Raw genomic sequence first — 22291 nt, 5'->3', positions numbered from 1 at the left:
ATCTGAGAGCAAACAGATAAACTTGGAACAGAATCACAGAATCCTTGTTAAATTTCATCAAGTTTCTCCCCGCCCAACTCTCCAGCCTGTCCAGGTCTCGCTGAATGGCAGCACAGTCCTCTGGTGTGTCAGCCACTCCTCCCAAGTCATGGCCAGAATTATAGGAAGGTTGTTAAGCAGCATTGGTACAGCCCCTAAGTAGTATCAGCAGTAGCACAGAATATACTATTTTTAAGATGGAGCTCACTTGACCTGTATACAGGGACTTGAACTGAGGCAGCCCTTCCAACTGCAGTGTAGGCTAAAACAGAAGTGAAGCACCAGCACATACTTTACATTGAATAAAGTATGTGAATTTTAGCAAAGGATTTCATAGGAAATGTGAAGAACCATAAATTATGTTAGGAATATTGCCTAGCAGGCAGACAAATATAACTCTGTTAATGAGTAAAGATTCAGGCCTTAGAAAAAAAATGCTGATTTAGCAGAGTATAGCATACAAAATGGCATGAGAAGTGAAAGACAAACCATGGATAGTATGAGGCACTACTTACCTCTAGTGAAAGCTAGAAAGGGGAATGAGCTCCACAGAGAGAGAAAGGAAAAAAATAGTTTAGTCAAAGAACGGGAGAAGACAATTAAGCTGAGAAGACTCCAGTCGCACATCAAAAAAAGCCCTTGAAAATAGACTATAGCTTAGACAGACCACAGACTTGCAGACTTTAAAGGACACTGAGTAATCTACTCCCAGGACTAAACACATTTACATTTCTTGCTGTATCTAAACCACAATCCTCAGAATTTTTTAAGACACACCGGGAGGAAGAAGAAAGCCAACTAACAGTTGTGAACCTCATGAAGACAAGTGAAAAGATGGAGAGATGCAGGAAGACAAATGAGGACCTTAGCTTTATTTTTAATGCCTACCAAAGCCTTCTAGATACAGACTAATATATGAAATGCTATTATTATCTTCAGTCCCTTCATTCTGAACCAGCCTTTACCCCAGTAGACTGCTATTAAAACCAAGAGAGGACTGAGGCAAAGATCCTTTGGTTCAGATCACATCCAAGTGAGTTTTTTATCAGTGTGTCAACAGATAATAATCAGAGGAGAGGACAAACAAATACATTTTGTCCAAATTATTATCTCCAACATACTCTACACATCTGCCTTTGCTTTTCTGTTTAACCTAAGCTCAATAATAAGAGCTAAGAAGGAACTCTTTGTGGATGTTGGTTTGTATACCTTAGTAGGAACTGCTGAAACAGCTCAAATCAGTCATTCAGTCTGGTACCTGTCTTCTCATAGTATTTGTGTCAAGTTCCTCAGAGGGCATCTTAAAGCCACAATAGGCATAAGCAATTTAGTAATACTAGATAAAAAAAGAAAGCATCTTTTTTATTATAGTTTCATTTAATTCTACTTGGACTTACGGCCCAAAATACATTCAGTGAATGTATTAATAGTTTCTATTTGGTTTCATTTAGTGCCAAATTCTGCATACTGGAAACAATGGTTGCAATGTCATTATCTTCCAGGGCATACGGTGAAATCCAGAAGTGTCTTAGCATTGCCCAAAACTTATTAAACCATTTGTCTCACATTAGATGCAATCAAATAACCTTTAGAAATATTCTGAATCAGGAATTCTATCACTTGAACTTTTGCAAGTGAATTTATTGTGTAAATAAATCTAGAAACACTACAAAATCTACAGAAACAGTTTTTCAGTTAAACTGGGTTCCATCATGTATTCCAAAAGAGCGTGAAAGAATCCCATCTCAGCTATTCTGTACTGTATAATTTATACATCCTCTCATTTTCACATTTCTATTCACTCTTCTATTTTTTTTTATTTTTTTTTTAAGTGCAGTTTATTTACCCAAATAAAAGATGCCTCACAGCTATAAGACAAAGAAGCAAGACTAAAAGACCCCACTGGACATGTCTGTATTTCCTCAGGTTTAGATCTTTGCTGCATTGCAACCTAAAGCTTTCAAAGCTTAACTATGAAAAGCTAACTGATTATTAATTATACTATTTAAACTACAGGTTATTTGTGGGGACAAAAGTCTAAGTTTGCAAATACTTTCTTAAACACCAGTAGTTGGAAGGACATAATGTGAAGGTCTGAATAAGAATAGGCTCGGATCTTTTCTTGAAAAGGATGCAATGGGGCATGCTCAGCTATGATGTTTTATTTATGTTGTAAATGCAGTACTTGTGAACTAGAAACAGTATTTTGATGTCCAGAAAACACTCAGTTTCTAGTTGCAATTGTTTTGGATTCAGAGCCACTGCACAATGCTAAACAAACCTCACAGTGTTCCTACTGAGACAGTATTCCTACTTAGCCTAATATCCAAAATGTGATTTACCTGTCTACTTCACCCATGAAGTCTGTCATCTATGGTATGTGTAACACATATATTCCACTTTCAGACGGGAATTACACATTAACTACCTTTACTGGTAAGCCGAGATACACATGCCTTATGTTCCTTCTTACTGGCACAGAATCTCTCCAGAATTTACTTTCACTACCTTTTTTTTTACTATTATCATTTTGAAGAAGAGACATTCCTTTTCTTTTTTGTCAAGAATACCATACCTCCTATGACTCTTTCTTCCTTTATGTGTTTAAATTCTATTATCCAAAATACTCATAATTCTTTGAGAAATAAAAATATGACTGGATGGGGATTTCTGAAAGCTCTCAATACTCTATTCCCATTGAAGTCACCGCTAGCTTTATTCTATGCTCCAGTGGGATGAGAGCTCAGGCAATGCTGAAGCCCGATTTCATGTAGTACTGCTTCCATAAAGACTTGTAGGTATACACAAAATCTATTTTTTAATACTTAAGCACTCAATAACATCACCAGTGTTTATTTGCTCTATGCCTATATTCCCATCTGTGAGCTTCCCTAGTAACTACTGAATCTGTTGGATAAATTCAGGATAAAAGCCTCAAAGGTATTTCAGTTTTGTTAGTTTTCTGAAGACAGGCAGGAAAACAGAGAGAAGAGAGACCATATTAATGCATCCCTGGAAGCAGGGAGGCAGCACAAGCCTCCTCCTCAGTGACCAGCAGGCAATCCAGAGGGAGAACATTACTGTATATCTTAACACTGTGAAAAGTTTCAGATGCAGCTCACATTTCACAGCACAGCCTGCCAAAGAGGTACAAAGCTTTAAGACTGCATTACTTCTGCTGTCCAAAGAATTACATTTTATTTGCATTGAATATATTAGCTAAAGCTTAAGGCCTTAATGCAGTAAGATCTAGACATTTTATATCTTTATTTATATAGGTTTACATTAAGCAAGAAAATACATTTTAAAACAAATTCTAAATACATGTGGGATATTATTATCATCTTTGCTTTTATATCTGTTGATAAGCAAGGGGAAACATGTGAGTGGTAGACACCAAATATCTCCCATTAAACTGTCTGAGGTGCCAGAACAGATGCTGAAGTCAATGACTACATGAAATACAGCTTCAGGTCCAGGGAGGTGATCAGCAGGCACAGGTCTCTCTGTTAGCATCATGTCTGAATGGGTTCAGTCAGGATGAGGGAAGAAAGGGAAAGGGGAAAGAAGCTTCAGTTGAGCAGCAAGACAAACTGCAAAGATTTAGAGGGCAGAAAGGTAATGGGCTCAAAAAGTGTAGGCTCATGTCTGCACTTACATGTTCATACAACCAGCTCACACCCAAAGTTAGCTTCCTAGGAACACTACCACAACAAGATTAATCATCTTTGGCTTTTGGGAGCAGCATTCAATCAACCTTTTTCTCTCCAGTACTTACAACTCTGCAGCAACCTCTGGCTCAACTTTCGTGACTGTGTACCTTCAACCAGGCGTTGCTGAGAGCTGCTTCCTTACAAGCAATGATTTCAGACCCTGCTAGAAACCTCTGACAAATTCATTCTCCATGAGTCAGAGCCTAGTGCCATTATGAGGTCTAAAACAGCTGGCAAGGTCGATACGTATTAATCTCAGTTGACCTCTGTACATATAAAAAACTGCTAACACAAGATCTTGCACAAATATATGCTGGTCTAAGTCTATTTAATAACTGCCTGTGATCCTGAAAAAAAAAAAAAAGGAAGCCAAATCTAATCCAAAACCTGCTCTTATTCCAACAGTAGTGTCAACCCTCCACATTTTATCCCAAAAGCAGTGGCAGCAAATGTTACTCTTGAAGCTGACATTCCCAGTGACACACTGATATCACTCGCTAGTCAGAAATAACTAGTATAACGCCACTGTTCATCACTCTAAAGGAATCTCTGATCTTATCCTAAACATGCAGCATTTTGAAGAGATCAAGAGGACCAAATTCACATTTCTCAGAGTGATTAAAAACTGGAATATTTTTAGGTACTTGTCTGAGCTTGCTGTGCTAGTCACCTATTTGCCCTAGACTTGCTCTGTATCGAGTGCAAAAAGAAGGCATGTGCAGAAGTATTTCATCCCACCTGAAGACAGACATCTACAGCAAATGCGATGAACAGTGTATAACTACACACAGGAAAGCTTTAGCAAGATGCGCCATTTTTCAAATCACAAAAAAGTTTAGTAAAATTAACTTTTTTTCTCTACCAGTTACATTTCTGCTTCATTTAAAAACATGGTAAGACAGACTGAATTTAAACATAAATGTATAACTCCTTAAGCACTTAAACATGTACACATGTACATACAGATGCATGTACACATGTGTACACAAATTCACACTTTGTAAAGGCCTGCAGCCAAGACCTGAGATCAAATTACTGACTTCACTACATATTTTCTGATCTACTGTGGACTTGGGAAAATGGATTGCTTCACATCTGAGATTTCAACTTAAATTTAAAGCTACTTACAGGTAACCTAGCTTTTTATCTTTAATTTTAATCTGATTTTTCATTTTTACTTTTCAGACTTGTTTGCTTTAAAAGAATATTTAAAGACACAACCATTAAGAACATATTTGTCTGCAATTAAATGTAACAGCACAAGATCAACTAATTCTTCCTGCTCACTAGGAATATGTGCTATGTATAGTAATATTTAAAGCTACTTTGTCTCACCATACATTTTTTGCACATCCTGAATTTTATAATTTTTTAAGATATCAGAGAACATATTCATAATAACGAAAATTATTGTTTTGACTGCGATTTGCATCAAGCTGCATTTGGACAGAAATTAGAATTTAATTAAAATGTGCACACCCCAGCATTTTAAAAGCTCTCAGTTAAGTTAAATTACCTTGATAGAGTTGAAAACATTAGAAGAACTACCATATAACATGGTTTGCATGCAAGTTTAACTTAGTAAATCAAGGAAATACTACTTAACAATGAACTCCTAGTGCTCCTGTTAGCACCATGGCCACATGTTTCTGAAATGATCTATGGACCCCAAACTAAAATAAAATGAAAATTTTAATCTTTTTTAAAGCATCTGTGCAGGTATGACTTATTTGTATTTTGGATGGTTTTCCCTGCAATACACTTGTAGTTATTTTTTCTTATGGACTGAACAAGAAAAACAAATCATTGTGTTGTTTTGGGGGATTTTGTAAGCCCACACTGATTTCTCAATTTAGAGTGAGCTAAACAAAATGAAAAAAAAGGGTATTGATTCTGCATTTGCCAGGCAAATTGAAACCAGGAATAAGGAATGCAAAATTTCTGTACAGCAGCAAATGAAGTCTCAGATTTTGAAAAAAAAATGCCAACACCAGCATCCGATACAGTTGCAAAACTTAAGCTGACGTCAAGAGGTATAAATAGATCTTCAGTTCCATACATGATTAAGAAAACAGCAATATTCCATGTAGCAGAATCTGACAGAACTCAATGAAACAGCGTTTTGCAGTTATCCAATACTACGTGCTACATCTTGCAAGGTATTACATTTTGTTCACATCTTCAAATAAGCTGTCGTGATTTCAAATGTTTTCTTTTTCAAAGTACAAAGCATGCATTTTGATTAACAATGCATAAATGCATTATATTATGCATATATGCATAATTTAAGCATAAAGAAAAAAAATGCAGATTTGAAGATGTGTGAAAAATACTCTCCAGATCATAGCAGCCCCACCAGCATTCATTTTGCAGTGCAATAGATGTAAACAATGCAAAAAGTAAATAGACCTTCACAATGTTATTAATTTCATCAAGATCATACCACATCATTTCTTCAAAACAACATAGGCTTAGAAGGATTTTTGCTGAAATATAAAACATGATTATAGCTGAGAACAACACATTTATTACTGTAGTATAAAAGTTTTATGTCCAGCTGTAGTTCCAAAACTGTAGAAGCAAAAAAACATGACCTGCTTTTCTATGTCTATTAGAAGAATAAAAAGTTCTGTAAAGAGTTTAGATAGAAGGCTGTAGGGCCTGTTAACAAAATTGTATCATTTGAACACCTGGAGTTAGGTCCCAGACACTCAGAGATGTGCATCAGCTTAGATCCCATACATACTAACAGAGACAGTGGAACTCAACAGATTTCTAACACTTCACACTCATTGGAGAGAAACCCTAACTGTAAGTGACATAGGAACCTTTTCACTGCTGATCATGTCATCTGGTCCACGGCAGGGATTCTTCTCAAAAGAGGCATATAGAAAAGGATTAATCTATACATATTCTGTCAGGAAAACCCAAAGGAATGAAATGCAAACATTACAGCATAGAGGCTGCATATTATCTTTAAAATGCTCTATGGAAACACAGACATTTACAATAGAATTAAGTAATACTGCATGGCATCTGACTACCATTCCACAGATAGACTAGCAGCTACACACACAGGCGTGAATTCTGCACATACAGAATCACACAGACCAGGAACCACTGTTTTTCTCTTAGAAAAACATGATGCAGGAGAAAGTTACAGAATATGGTTAAGGCCTCAAAACTAGACCCTTGAGAGTAGTGGAAACCAGAAGTCTCTCCAAAGAAGCCCTAAGACCTCCACGTACCACCCCCATCAGTGGCAGCAAGAATGCAAGCCTGAACCACCTCTGTGGCAGAGGACTTCTCCATGGGAAGGGCAACCAAAGCTGGCTGAGCTGTATTGATTACAATTTAGTTTAGAAGTTGCCAGAATAATCACAGGGAGAGACAGTAACCACTAGAGGACAATACAGCTTGTAAAAGAATAATCTATGTCCTCAAAATTAGATGGTATCAGCTGCTGTCACAGTGTTGACTTCATGATCCTGAGGATTTATCAGACACAATGCTATAAACTACTTTCTCTCAAGATTCCCCAAGTGTATGGCTCTTTGCATACAGGATGGCTCTGATCGCCAGATCTAAAGGGAACCACACAGGAAGATGCTTCCTCTCATGCTTTCTGTATTATTCCTTTCTCTACAAACCACAAGGAAGAAAAAACGCTATTATTTCATACATAGTTTAACCAGTTCTATTCCTTCTCTTCTCTACTAAAGGTCAAATACAGATCTGTAGAGTATGAATGTAAGAATACCAGTTACTACTGGAAACATAGACCTCACTCAAACTGCAGTGGCACTAACAGTTCAATTACAGTTTGATTTCTTTCAGCAAAAAAATTCTCAGATTAGAGCAACTGTTCAGTGTAGTGTGGAAATTAATTGCTAATTATCTGAATACCTGAACTTTTGCAACACAAAAGCTGTATAATAAATTAGCATTTTATTTACCAGTCATTAGTAAGAGGTGAACAGCAGCTGAACCAAACTTCTTTAATAAGGTCTTAATTACAATAAATTAATTTTGTACAAATTGAGCAGTCACACAGTATTTAAAGCCCTATTTTTCCCAGTCTTGGGAGCAAGATGAAGACAATATCTACACCCAGTATCCATCTTCTGTGGGAAGTGAAAACAGCATCCATTGACACAAAATATACACGTCTCAGGTGAGGCACATGTGGATTGTCTTTCTCACACAGCTCAGTGAAGAATACAGAGACTGAACACATCACCTGTTTTTCTTAGCAAAAGTTGCAGTACCAAGTGGAGGAGTTCCAAAAAGTCAAATCTGGTAATATATCAGATTGTTTGCTGGCACAGGGCTACACTGTGGCTTCAGCTCTTTGGGCAGAAAGGAGAACAGGAGGGATCCCTGTCCTGTGCACACTGAAACAAGGGCATGCCCTTCCATGCTTATCAGCAAGACATGAATGGGGCCAGGAGTAACCACAAGTCTTAACACACTACTCAACTTCTTCTGTGTACAGGGTATCAGAGGTAAGATGGGGAAGGAGCTGCAGCCCTGCCTTGGTTTCCCAGTTAATCTTCCCCTTGGGTGTCCAAATACAGTGCAATAGAAATTATGTTGTTGTAAGTAACGACTAAGGCACTCCATACGCGGCTGGTAACACACAGCTGGTAACACTCAGCTTGCATGGTTTTGCCCTTTAGTCCTGCTATGTCTGCCCCCACAATGAATCTGACAAAAAGAAAGATAACATTTTTAGTTCTCATGTTTTCTTTACTTTGTACATTCAACAAGGCTGTGTAGTCAATTCCACCCAACTGGATTCTGAATTTCATTTTTAAAATGTTTCAGGTTAATGACATGTGTTCAGTCATTTGACAATACTTTTTTTTTCATCCTAACCAGAACTGAAATTAAAAAGTCAGTTGTTAAATTATTTTTTTTTCTTCCTTTCTTTCTGGTTGCTTTCCTTTGCCTTATTATAACGGCAAATATTTGACAAAAGGTTTGTGAGGGCAGTGTTTTGTTTTCAGCATAGTGCATGTGGGGATTTGACAGATAATAGAAATTTTCAGTTTCCAGTATTGTCAGTCTATTCCCAACTTTGTTTTCCTGGGTCTCAGATGACAGCATCAAAAAGTCAAAATTCACCAAATTTTTAACAGAAATGGTGCATATCTGGTGGATATGTACAGGAAAAAAAACAACAAAAAAAACAACAACGAAAAACACACACACACAAAAAAAAACCAAACAAACAAAAAACAGAAAACATCCCATCATTCCATGTGAAATAATTCAGCAACCATTATGGGTATGAACTCTTTATTAGTATCCATGGTAAGCAAGCACAGTGTCTCGGGTGTGGCATGTAGCTGTCTTACAACAGTTCAGCTAAGTCCCAAGTGGGAGCTCCCTGGGTTTCTTCAGCCAGCTTTTCCAGCAGGCCCACTCATGCTCTTGGGAAAGCCATGCCAGCTTCTGCTGTACGGGTAGGAACCTCCGTCAAAGCCAACTTACAGAACTGCCTAGATTCACATGCTGCCATTGGATCCTTTATTTTATCTGCTAATTATAAGAAATTTTAAGCCGGCAAAAACATCAAGCCAACAAAATAACGATAATACTGTGAAGGTCATGCTGGTTTGTTTCTTAACTACAGGCTTTGTTTTAGCCACAGTAAATGAAAAATAAAAATTAAAAAACCACAACACTGATTTATAATAAATAGGCAAAGAAATGCTTGTCTCCTCACTATGGGAACAAAAGAGAAGCATAAGCTGCATTAGGTGACCAGGATAGCTATCCTCTCTAGAAAGAAACAAGGCAGCTCTGAGTATGTCTCTTCTCATTTGGCCAATCATCTTTGAAGGCCTTTGAAGGCAGAAAATCTCTGCCAAAACTACAATGTGTGCTTAATTTTGCAATCACTTCCTTGCTAAAGCATATATAGAAATACAGTCTGTCTCTCTTTAAACAAGAAAAAAGGGTGACACTTTTTTCCTCAGCCACTATTTTATCTAATGGCTTGCCTAAGGTAAACTGGAAAGCAATCTGCCTGACAAGGTTTGACTTCAGGTCCTGCACTAGTTGATGATGGCACAAAAAATAACAGTAGCATCAGGAAAAAGCACTGTTGTAACAATGCAAAGAGAAATCCTGAGACAAGATCCTTGTACAAAAATAAAAGGCAGCACATACAAGCCTTTAAAAAATATCCTGCACTTATTGATAAAAAAGCTTTTAAAGTAATTCTTAATGAAATAACTGAACTGACATATCAAGTCATTATTACTTCTTCTTCATGGCCTTCGTCTATTTCCTTAGATGAAACAAAACCAGGATAACAGCTTTCCCTGTTTTGTTCTGAGGTTTCTTCAGAGGGGAGACTGTTATTTAACTTCCACACCCCATGAATTATTTCCAGGCAAGGATGTGAGAGCCAAGATATTTGATTTTTATGCAGGACATAACATACTGTTGTTTTATATGATTACCTGTTCCCCACAAATGGCTATCCATGCGCTCTGTTATTTTATCTCAGTATGTCACACAGCTCTGAGCCTTCAAAACACTGGTAACACTGACCATGAAAACCAACAGGAGGTGAAATAGCACAGGCAGCAGGGCCACAGCATTTTAATGATGGCTGCACCCAGGTAAGGATCTCCAGTCTGTCCCCGTTATGATTGCTGTGAAGAGGGGACTGAACAAAGAGCAAGTTGAGCAGCCACATGATCTACTTCTCATCCTCCTCTGCTTGCCACTGTGGCAACAATGCAGGTTCAGGATCGGTCCTCAGATATGCACTAGAGTATGGCACGAGGTTCCTCTGTGCTGCAAAGTTTATTTTCTGAAGTGATGCTTGTTTCCATGTTGTCATTTTGCCAAAGAAATTATTTGTTTCTGGAAGTGTGTTGGGAGGCAGGCTGTATGTATGGAGAAGGGGATGTATCAGCAAAACTCAGCTCTGCCATGCACGTCCACAGACATACTCAAGGCATCTCAGCATTCCTCACAGGTCCTGCAAAGGTGGGCTTGTCTCAGAAGCACCACTCAAAACACCCTGCATGTACTAGAAAGTAAACACGGTGTGCACTGTCAGAGAACTGACTTTGGAGGTTCACATTTGCACATGCTAATTATGTAAAAGCAGATCACATATATATTAGCAGCAGCCATCTCACTACAATGTGATGTAAGAATTTTATCTCTTTCTTGGAAGAAGAGGTTAACTTTGGCTCCCACTTTCCAGGATCTAATGAACAATGATGTGAACTGGTGAGAAAAGCGTACCTGGGTGACAAACCTTAATTACAAACAAAAATAAAACCAAGTCTACCCAGGCAAAGAACTGTGCTCTGCAATTAGGAAGATGGAAGGAGCAAAGAGTATCTTTTATCCTTTTCATAACTACATAGCCATCCCACCAGAACAACAGTGATGGGAGTTCGGGAGCCCCAGGTCACACCATAAGGATAGCAGTGAAGCAAACCAGCATTCCACTGTGCTGACTTTCAAACATTCAGCAACCTAACACAGCAATGTGAAGGCGACTTCCAGCAGCAAGGGAACAGGCCTACAACCTGATCCAGGAAAAGAAACAGTACTGTAGCTTTGGAGCTTTCTATCAATTTCAAACCAGCAAATCCTCTGTAGGCTTCTGTGATTAGGTCTTCAACCCTTCCACTGACATCTGGATGTGTTAGTGAAATCATTCCTATCAGTGTTTATCCCTGCTGAGACATCGTGATTAAGAAGCTGTGTTTGGTCCATTTCCACAAAGAATCCCAAGGCATTATTACCACCTACTTGCTGTTTTCATGCAGCACTACAGTCATTGGTTTGCTAAAGCAAAGGATTTATCTTTCAAGCAAATTCCTGGTTGACAAATTAAGGGCACAACAGTACATAAAGGGTTTCCAAATTCCACAGTACTTCTGGTAATCAACATTCATTGTAACTATTTTTATTCCTTCTCTCTAAACTGTCTGGGCTTCTGCTTTATCTTCAATACACTTTTATTGTGGGTGACATCAGATTAGAAATACATGCAAGTATGACAAAAATTTTCTGCAACTGATCCAAGATGAAACAATAACAAAAACCCACATATATTACTGTTGGAGCCCTCTTTAAGACTACAAAATAAACAGAAACAATGCAAGACGCTGAAAAATACTGACAGGTTTCCTTAAAGTATTGTTTAGAAATGTACTACTGCTAAAGTCTTTTGTAGGATATCCTGTGGGTGACACATAAGAATATCAGTATAGGAGAAAAAGCAGCCGGACACACTGAACCCATGAGGCTTTGTTCCGTACTTTTGCTACATAAAGTGTAACTACATTAGTTGCCACTTCATGTCTATCAGTGCAAAAGATTTTTTCAGTGCATGGACACTAACTGAGTATCTTAATTGTGAGTGTTGTAAAGCTTACCTACATAGGCCACTCACTACAAGAAAGACACTGAGGTGCCAGGGAACATCCAAAGAGCAATGAAGCTGGTGAAGGGTCTAGTGCACGAGTCTCATGAGGAGTGGCTGAGGGAACTATGGTTGTTTAGCCTGGAGAAAAAGAGTCCGGGGAGACCTTATTGCTCTCCACAGCGACCTGAAAGGAGGTTGCAGCAAGGTGGATGTTGGTTTCTTCTCGCAAGTAACAATAGGACAAGAGAAAATAGGCTCAAGTTGCACGGGGGGGGGGGGGGGGGGGGGGTAGAGTGGATATTAGGAAGAATTTCTTCACTAAAAGTGTTGTCAGGCATTGGAACAGACTGCCCCAAGAAGTCACCATCCCTGGCAGGATTTAAAGTACATATAGATGTGGAAATCTGGGACATGGTTTAGTGGTGGACTTGGCAGTGTTAGGTTTATGGCTGGACTCAATCTTAAGGGTCTTTTCCAATCTACATGGTTCTATGATTTTATGACCCTGTGACAAAGTCATCACTGAATTCCTAACCATTTTATTTTACCCTGTATTAATTTGTGTAAAGTGTGAGCCAGACCCTGCTGCAGTAAGAGCTGATGGAAGCTTTGTCATTGATTTCAGTGCAAAGAAGGTCAAGACGGCTATTTTTCAAATTTTTCATGGACCTAGTGTTTATTAAGTATTTTACAGAGTCTAACATCATCAAGACCCATGCACAGCAGGGCTAAAATACATTGCCAGGAAGTCTGTGGGGAAGTAAAAGTGTGTTTTCCTGCACCATCTCCAAACATGTAGAGCTCTGACTGCCAAAGCAGAAATATGGGATGTTGGCTTTCACAGCATGGGACACAGATCAAAAAGGAAGCATGAAACTGAAGATTACTCAAGTACAATAGGAAGCTTGAGATCATGTAGGATTTATTCACTACCAAAAATACTGGAGCCAAATGCAAATTCCCCAAAGAAAATCTAGCTAGTCTGACACTGTAAACAGGACACTTCCTTAGCTTTGTAAACAGGAGACTGGTTTGAAAGAAACTGCCAAGTAACCTAACACAATCCAGTATTTTAGCCAAGATATCCTCAACAGAAGCAGGGATATAAGTGGTCTCTTTTATCCAAAATATGGCATGATGTAATCAACCTCATGAAAATAATAGGATTTTTGGAGGCAATTCTTGAATACAGCTTGAATCAACTAACTAAAAGGAGTACTAACAAATTTTCCAAATTACCAAATTTGCATTAGGGGTCAAATTCTTACTATAAAGAATGCCAATACAGAACTTTCATAGTATTTCTTAGGATTCATTTAATATCCTAGTGTCGAACTCCTGCAGTTCCACAAAAGCCAGAGTACGCAGGGGCAGACAGCTCTTCTCTAGGGTTAGAAATATGCTACGAACGTTGAGAGCTAACTCAAGGTTTCTCAGTTATGTAGGCAAAATTGAATGTTGCTACACAAGGAATGGAGAAGAGGCAAGGAGGGAAACAGCTAAGTCCAGGTACATGGGAGAACCAAACTTCATGATCCTGCTACTGCTGTAGATGGGAAAAGGGGTGAGAGTGGGAAAGAGGTAGAGCAGGACAGAAGAGACGGAGATGACCACTGCTTCTGACACAGGATGTGTTCCACCAATTGTCACCCTTTTGTCAGTGAACTAGGTGACATTACAGTATGGCTGAGGTTGGAAGGGACCTCTGGAGGTAACAAAGAGCTGGACATTTTGAAGCCTTTCAGACTCTGATACCACAGGCAGCTGCCTACTTTTCTGGTGTTCAGAACCAGTCATGTAAGATATTTTATTTGCTGTTAAAGAGATCAATCTGTAATTTGCTGTAGATATATTTTAATATAAGCAGGATCATCCATATGAAAAGACTGGAGCATAAAACATATACACTTCTACATCTTCTTACATATAGTATTACTATAGCTATGAAATGAAAGCCATTCCCTGTCCTTTTAATTTAATGCTCCCCAAATGAATCTCTTGCTGTATAAATAATACTGATTTTGCTGATCTGTTCCTTTATCTAATATTTACACCCAGTCTAAAGAAGGACTGCCAGAAATTTAATGTTCTGAATTTGTATATTTTTTTGTTAAAAGAATTTCTGCCTTCCAGAATCCTTTTCCCTGTAAGTTCCTTTTCACTAAAGAAATAACATGTAAATTCGTTTCAAAACTTCCACTTGCAACCTGGAAAACTGAGAAATATTTTAACCATAACTGTTTCTTTCAACCTAAATTCTGTAAATTGCACAGCTAACAACATCTTGTAAAGAGGATCACCATGGACATGGTACAGTCACCATTCCTGGAGAGATTTAAAGGACATGTACATTTGGCCCTTAGGGGCATGATTTAGTGATGGATGCGGTGGTTGAACTTGATGATCTTAAAGGTCTTTTCCTAACTAAATTATTCTATTATTCTAAATTTTGCAAATACTTGTACTCTTGCTTCATTGTAAAATACAGTTATACTCGACATCATCTTACACGCATACAAGCTATTCGAGCTTTGTTATCACAGAATGCTGTAGGACTGAGCCCTTTGACTTTAACGCAATTATAAAGATTCTCAAAGTTAAGAATATGAAAAATGTTATTGCATAATGATTCCCCAAGACTTTCCCATTTATGCCTATTCCTAGGTGGTTTATAACACAACCTCTCTGTGGGATCACAGTCTGAAAAATCCATTATTTTAGACTTTTCAGCAGTGTTCAGTTTCTAAGAATCAAAGTAATACAATCATCAAGTTTTCTCTGTGTTTTAAGAATTACCTGGCCTAAATACATTTCATACAATTACATTTTAAACAAAAAAAGAAGAAACGGTAAGTGTTGAGAGACTGGCTGGAGAATTTGTAGTGGCTTCCACTATAAGATACACATCTGCAGGATAAAACATGTTTCAAAGCTCCTTTGCAGAATTCCTTCATACTGCTTGCTGCTGAGTCAGGGCTGGAATTCTCATATAAAAAAAAAAAAAAAATAAGCTTTGATACTTCAGCCCAAACAGCAATTATACAGATAAGAGACATCATCAAAGTCAAATGATTGTGGACCAAAGTGCATTACTGTAGGTAAATTGTTAAGGTGGGGTTTTTTAAATCTGATGAAGCCTGAAAGATATTTTTTTTTTTTACAAAACCTATAAAAACAGTCACGAAAATAAAGCTTAAAATGACAAATTTATTATAGCTGTTTTCCAGCTGACACAATCTTATGTTACCAGAAACCTTTTTAAAAAAGCATGCAAGTAAGTCTATTATTAAAGAATTCAAGAAGTGCATTCCAAAACTGATGCTCCTTACACTAGTCACACAAGAGCCGTTTCAAAGTAGCATGAAAAAAAATACCAAAAACCAACCTCAATTATATCTTTAACCATTAGCAGGCAGTTAACACCTGTTTGGTGAGACAATACTGCCCAAATCATCAAATGCTTTTCCCTGTGTTTAGGCACAGGCCAGCATAGGGAAGAGGAGAGTAAAGTTAATGGCACACATCCATTTGGACAGGCCACCAAAGAGTAAAAAGCTCTTCCCATTCCCCCAGAATGGTAAAGAACTTTTATTTGTATTTTGGTAGTGTACAAACAAACCAAAGTTTGGAAACTCATAATTTTCTTTTTCTTTTAATCCTAATGAAAACCATAAGAGCCCATAATCTTATCTCATTGCCTGTTACGTTACGGTTTCAAATCCACATCAGAAGATACTGATTCCATGGATTTCATTTGTTTACACACTGAAATGATTTGACACTATGTTGTCTCTTCTGCCTTTTATTTAAACTCTGTTTTTTAAAGTTTAAAATACGTATAGTGATGCTTAGTCTGAGTATACAGATGAGGCATGCTTTCCTAGATTGAGCATTCATACAGATATTTGTTCAGTAAGAACGAGCAACTGATTTTTCAGTTAGACAACATACAGTAAATAATACTACTTAGTGGCTTTCATCTCCACTTTTCATCTCCAACTACACATCGTAGCAAAACAGCAGAAACAAAACAGCCGACTTGTTATATAATTCAGCAGTATTACCTGCATACTGCAAATCTGGAACCTGAAGGACAGAGAACACCACAAGCATCTGGAAGCCCTCTCTGTGTGCTATTCTGATGAACTTCAAAGGACCTAACAGGTAATCACATTAACAAACACTTTAAGTAAATACCACTACATGTGCTATCAAGGAGGCTGGCATCTCCAGCACACTTTAAATAATTGATTAGTGTTACACTGGACAGCTGAATCATCAACGTCTGTCCTTCCACTAGGACAAGAGGATGTCTTGTAAGCAGGTTATTTATATTCTTAATACCTTCAGCAGGAAGTACAGTCTGTTTAGGTTTGGTATCCATGAAATGGTAATTTTTTGTATGTGCTGCCCTTCATCTATAGATTGCTTCCAAGAGCAACCTCAGCCTTAAGTAAGAACCATTACCAACCTCTTTTAGGCTAAAAGAAGAAAGACAATCTTGAATCGTGCACAATGCAAAGGTTTGTTTTGGCTGAAAGCAAGACCAACTCTCCCTATTAAAGCTCTGTGTATGCAGTATCACTAGTTTATCTTGCTTGGAGGTAACAGAGAGCTGGAATCCAAAGGATTGTTTTCTTTTATAATAAAATGTTCAGGTGGTCTTGGACTTGCCAAGATATAACATTTTTTTAAAGAGCTAAACAGACATTGCTTCCTCCTCAGTATCTCTCTTAATTCCACAACATAACATTCATGATCATCAACCCAGGACACAATACTAAATTAGTTTTTATCCCTGCTGCGCATTTTGAGAGAAACTGTTGGAACATATTACCCCCAGTGTATTGTGTGCTCTTAGATCCAAGTCCATATTGTCATGTCTGCAAATATTTACAGAACAAAAATACTGTCTCACTCAGCAATGCAACCCACATGTCTTTAATGCTATTCCATATCAGCGCTTCAGACCAAAACAAGACACAAACACCACAGAACATTATAAAAGACAGAAATACTTTAAGTGGCCTGCAGCCAACTGTGGTCTAAACACTTCGCTGTGTGTTCATCACATGCATGCAACATTTGGAATATGGCTCATAACCTTTGGCTGCACAAATATAGACCTTTAGTCAACAAACTCAAGCAACAGTTTGGTTCATTTGAGTAACATCAGAGTGAGTAGCAGCTGATCTGCTTTAGATGCTGTGACCCAATGCCCAGCTCCACTGGCCACACCAAAACACACCATCCTTTGAAGGGAAAAAAGCAGGAGGTTTCCCAAGCACAATGAGACAGCAAGCCTGCAGCCTGCTAGGGGCATGTGGTCCTTCTGAAAGCATGTCACCTCCTTAGCACATGGAAGACATCCGCTATAGGACTGCAGAGGTGCCTGACTTCAGTGTGGATGTGTTTCACTATGTCTGTAGACTGCAGGCCTCACCTGCATACAGCCCAGGGCAGGGCAAATGTAGTATGTAATTTCATATGGATCTGACACTTTCCAACAGCCCCAGTACCAGTCCACCCCCATACCCAGATAGTTCAGCCACTACAAGTTGCAGAAGATCATTTTAAATGTACGAAGCTTAATCACAACATTCAAGGATCACAGGTAGGAAAAGAGCAATCAGCTAATCATTTTACAGAGGCTTCTTCTCTTAATCATGCCAAGAAGCAATTTCACCACAAGAAGTCACCTTCAATCGAGTAAAACATCCATCACACTGCCAGTAAGCTGAAAAAATTATTTATATTAGGAGTTACTGATTTCTTCACTGACTGCACAGAAGATTGGAGTAAAACACATTTTGAAGTTCTAGGTAAATCACTGCAGTCTTCTGCAAAAAAGGACTGTTTGGAGTTTGACTTGGAAGTTCAGAGATGGTCTCAGGTCTTCCATGAAGTTTAAGATGGCAGGCAACAAGACATAAAGCTTGATAAAATACATAATAATTTGAAAGGATAAAACAGAAATAAGGGATATATGATTTTATTACGAACACGTAATTTTTCCATTAGATTAAATTTTACTTCTGAGAAAGAAGGAACTGCATCTTGTTTCCAGGGTCACTATCTCAGTTCTAAGAAAAAGACGTTTCATCTTCACTGTGCCTTTTTTCAGTGACTAGGAAAGGCATTAAAAAGATTATTATGTTCAATATGGCTCCAAAGCTGAAACAAAAGCATCTTCCTAAATAAACTGTCTACCCATTACACACATTGTATACTTGCTGAAAAGTAAACACTGGCAAATACAGAGTACAATCTTGGAAACGGCTCAAGTGACTGGTTTTGGTTGGGTTTGGGGGTTTTTTTGTTTTTTGTTTTTTTAAGGGCTTATAAAATATATAAATTCTGGCAACTGGAAGATGTTAATGTGAAGACTGAACTTAACTCTGCTCATTTTCAGGGAGAACATCCTGCATTTTGCTCTGCAAGAAATTCCGCTGCAACGCGTGAAAGCAGGTCCTCCCACGTGAAGGTGAAACACAACAGGCTGCTCCCCAGCCGGAGGCTCATTGCCTTTCCTAAACCAAAGGACCTGGTTTTCTTAATCTTTAATCACGAACAAGTGGATTACAAAGGTAATTTCAGTGGTGCCGTTCTTACGCGGCCTCCGCATTCATTCACCACGGGGCCACGGCACATGGCCACGCTGACCGCTCACTGGCAGACAGTCGACAGCACCTCCGCTGTCCAGGAAATCCTCTGCCGGCGGCTCAGTTCAAACGCGCCACAGTTCAAACGCGAAGACTGAAACCTCCCTTACTCCCAGGCGGGCAGTGTCCGCAGCCGCCCTTCGTGGTGCTCACCATCACCGAGCATCCCGCTCCCGCACACGGCGCAGCGGGCACAAGGGACGAGGCGAGTCCTGGCAGGGCACTGCCCAGCAGCCCCGGCGAACAGCCCGCCCGGGGCCGGGCGAGGACCCGCGCTCCCGCAAAGCGCCCTGAGGCGACGGCGGCGCTGCCCGCGAGGCCCAACGGCCGCCGTTCCTGCGCGCTCCTTCGCCCCGCACACGGCGCCCCGACGGGACACCGCGGGGGGCACCGCCGGGCTCCGCTCGGGCTGCAGCGGCCACAACCCCGCCGTCCTCCCCGCACTGCCCCTGGCGTCGGCACATGAGCGGGACGCAGAGGAAACGGGACCAGCGGGTGCTGGAGAGGGCCCTCCGCGGCAGCTGGGACCGGCACCCCGCGCCGCCAGGGGCGAGGTGCCGCCCACAGCGCGGGGGGTCTGACGCTGAGGGCTCCGCCGTCACCTCGGCCCTCGGGAAACCTCCTCGAAGGTGCCCTGCGAAGTTCGGGACCGCCCGGAGGGGCAGCCGTCGGCAGAGCGGTCCCCTCGGCCCATCCCACACCTCCTGCCCGCCACCTGGTCACACACTCCCCGGCCGACGCCCTCCCGGGCAGAGCACAGAGCCTCTGCTCGCGGGGAAGGAGGTGGGGGAGCCCCCGGGTCGCGGTCCGGGCTTCCTCTGCAAATCCAGCCCTGGGAATAAAAAAGTCAAAGGGACACTTACCATCTCGCCTGATATTGGAGGACCGCAGGGCTTTTATAGATCCGCTCTGGGCAGGGGCAGTAGTGCCCTGACGGCTGCAAAAGTTCGCACAGACGACAGCGTAAAAGAGGAGGAGGATGAGCAGCTGCATTGGGATCCGCCGTGAACGGGACCGTGGCTCTGCAAAGAAACTCGGCTCTCCCCACCCCTACGGGTGCTTCCCTCGCCCGTGTGCTTTCCCCTTTCACGGGCTTTTTGGTTGTGTTGCGGGTTGCTTCCCACCCCGAAGCAGCAGTCGCAGCTGCCGAGTTACTCTCCGAGCTGCCCCCAAACTTCCTGCACGCTGAACTTTCCGCCCCGGTGCAGGGGGCGGCCGGGCTCGGCCAAGGTGAGCCCTGCCCGTGCCGGGACCCGGCAGGGGCTGCCGCAGCCGCGCTCCCTGCGCCCCGCTGCCGCCCCGCCCCGCGCAGCTCCGCTCGGCAGCAGCCGCCACCGCGGTCTGGAGCGGCGGGAGCGCCCCGCGGGGCCGGCGGGGAGAGGCGGCCCGCGGGGAAGGGGGCGGCCCGCGGGCAGCGAGGGAGGGGGGGCGGCACCCACCGGTCGCGCCGTCTGCAACCCGGGCAGCAAGCGGCGGGAGGGGGGGCAGTGCGGGCTTGGGCTGCCCCCAGTGCGGAGTGAGCCTGCCCCGCCGGGAAGACGGAGCCCCCGGCCAGCAAAGGGGCCCGCACCCAAGTGCCCCGTCGCCCTCGGGCCCTCAGCAGCCGCGTAAAGCAGCCTTAGGCTGGTGTGACTCAGTCACCGAGGTACACTGGGGCGGGTGAGGAGGCTTGGTGGGGTAACTGCTGAAGACACACGTGGGCTGAAGAAAACTCACAGCTGTTCCTGGGACAGACACAGGGGCTTTTCTGCGATGCCAAGCACTGCCCAAAGCTTTTCATAAAACGTTCATTCCTAGTAACTTAGACTCTCATTAAACTGAGTCTGATGTTAAGGATTATCTTAGATGGCATTACTGCCTGGAAGTGTTTAAGTCGAAACCAAAGGTATGTGAGGACTGCTGGTTTAATACAGTTTTTCCTTCCATTAGCTCCAATGAAAATCAAGTGAAGACAGAAAAAACAATCAGGTTTTAACAGTTCTCTAATAAATCCTTACCAATTCAGTTTATTTCTTAAGACGTTTCATACAGTCTTAGCCAGTTTAACGAATTGCAAACATGCTGCTGGACCTTTAACACCATGAAACACCACCTCACTAGTAGAGGAAGAATGTGGATACAGTGCTGTATCAGGAATATTGGGTGAGTCCTGTTACAGTGAGAGGACTGCCTCTGGCTGTATGAAACATTTTCTCCAAGAGCATGTTAGGATGACAATGGGACTAAAACATCTTGCATGTTTTAAGGAACCAGTAGGGTGCAACTCTGTTACGCATAATTCATAGTTCTTTATCCCTTTCATGCTCCCCCAAAATGACAGCGAACCATAGCCCTGCTCTCATGTGGTAGATGATAGAAAGGCTCCAGCAGTGCTTCATTTGTGAGCAGATGTGCCTGTATTTTAGGTGCCTATTTCAACAGGGCAAACAGAGGGAAGGTGGCCAATTCCATCATCCTAATAGCAGCAAAGTCCAACAGAGGACACACAGCCAATGAAGACGGGGAGCTCTGAAGATGTCTTCTATTCCTTCAGTCAATGTATCTGCCCCTTTCCAATTACATTACAAGGAACTGGCAGAAAACATCGGTAGGATGCCAGCTACCTATCTCTCTTCTGAGTGCAGGTACCTTTTAGGACGAAAGGAGGTGGTCAATACTGTGACCTTTACCACAACCCCTTGGTGAAGTCATTCTTCATTCATTCAGGCCCTCCTTCTCTCAGAGAGCTAGAACTTCTAATTGCTTTCCCTTGAGGGCACGCAGCAGCTGCTTTGAGGCAGTGGAGGTGGAAGAGAAGGAAGGACAGATTATCTTCCACCCAGAAAGCAGACAAAAGGTGTTTTGTCAGTCTCTGAGCAGTTGCATCATTCAGTCAAGAAAGGGCTCTGTTTCCAAGACTGTTTCTCTTTCCATATCCAGCTTCCCACATATAAATTTTCTTATATGAAATTCATACGTCTTCCCAGGAGCTGGATCTGGAGCTAGACTCTTGTCATCTTTCTGGCCCTATACTTCTCTGACTGCACAGATCCAGTTTGACACAAGACTGGAACAGGCTTTCTCCTAAAGCACTCGACAGCTCTTTGGCTAATGTGCTCTGTGGTTTACTATAGACTTGTAAGTTTAAACTTCCTCAAGCTGACCAGGGCACAGAACTGAGATTTTCTTAAATTTTTATTTTTTTTCTTTAAAAAATTGTACATACTCTTTTTATGCTTTGATGCATAAGAGAATTTCCTGTTTCTGAAGCACATCTTCATGTTGCTTAGAAAACCCTCAAGCAAAGCAGCATTGGACCTCATAAATTAGACAATGATGAAAACAGGCAGGTGGATTCCATCACCAGTGTCTGATACATGTCAAGAGAAGCTGTGTATAGCTCCTATCATACGTTTCATGGTACCTTTCTGTTCCTGCCTGTGCAAAGCATCTTTGTAATAAAGCCAGTAATATTTTTGTAGTAAAAGAGT

General features: G+C 41.1%; 1 protein-coding gene across 4 annotated transcripts in view; it reads right to left on the bottom strand.

The window, feature by feature from the left end:
* The window catches only part of PDGFD (platelet derived growth factor D), a 144748-nt gene extending 124572 nt beyond the window's left edge, over positions 1-20176 (bottom strand). For 3 of the 4 annotated variants that reach the window (XM_065678679.1, XM_065678682.1, XM_065678680.1), the window contains exon 1: positions 19685-20174. In XM_065678679.1, the coding sequence (XP_065534751.1) occupies positions 19685-19814 (130 nt within the window). In that variant the 5' untranslated portion in view covers positions 19815-20174. Of the gene's footprint in view, positions 1-19684 lie in introns of all 4 variants that reach the window. The other variant, XM_065678681.1, reaches the window with a different exon arrangement.
* Positions 20177-22291: the final 2115 nt, after the last annotated feature.

Source organism: Lathamus discolor, chromosome 4 (genome assembly GCF_037157495.1).
Source record: "Lathamus discolor isolate bLatDis1 chromosome 4, bLatDis1.hap1, whole genome shotgun sequence".
Classification (NCBI taxonomy): domain Eukaryota; kingdom Metazoa; phylum Chordata; class Aves; order Psittaciformes; family Psittacidae; genus Lathamus; species Lathamus discolor.
Note: the sequence above shows the minus strand (reverse complement) of the source record. Positions and strands in the feature narration are given on the sequence as shown.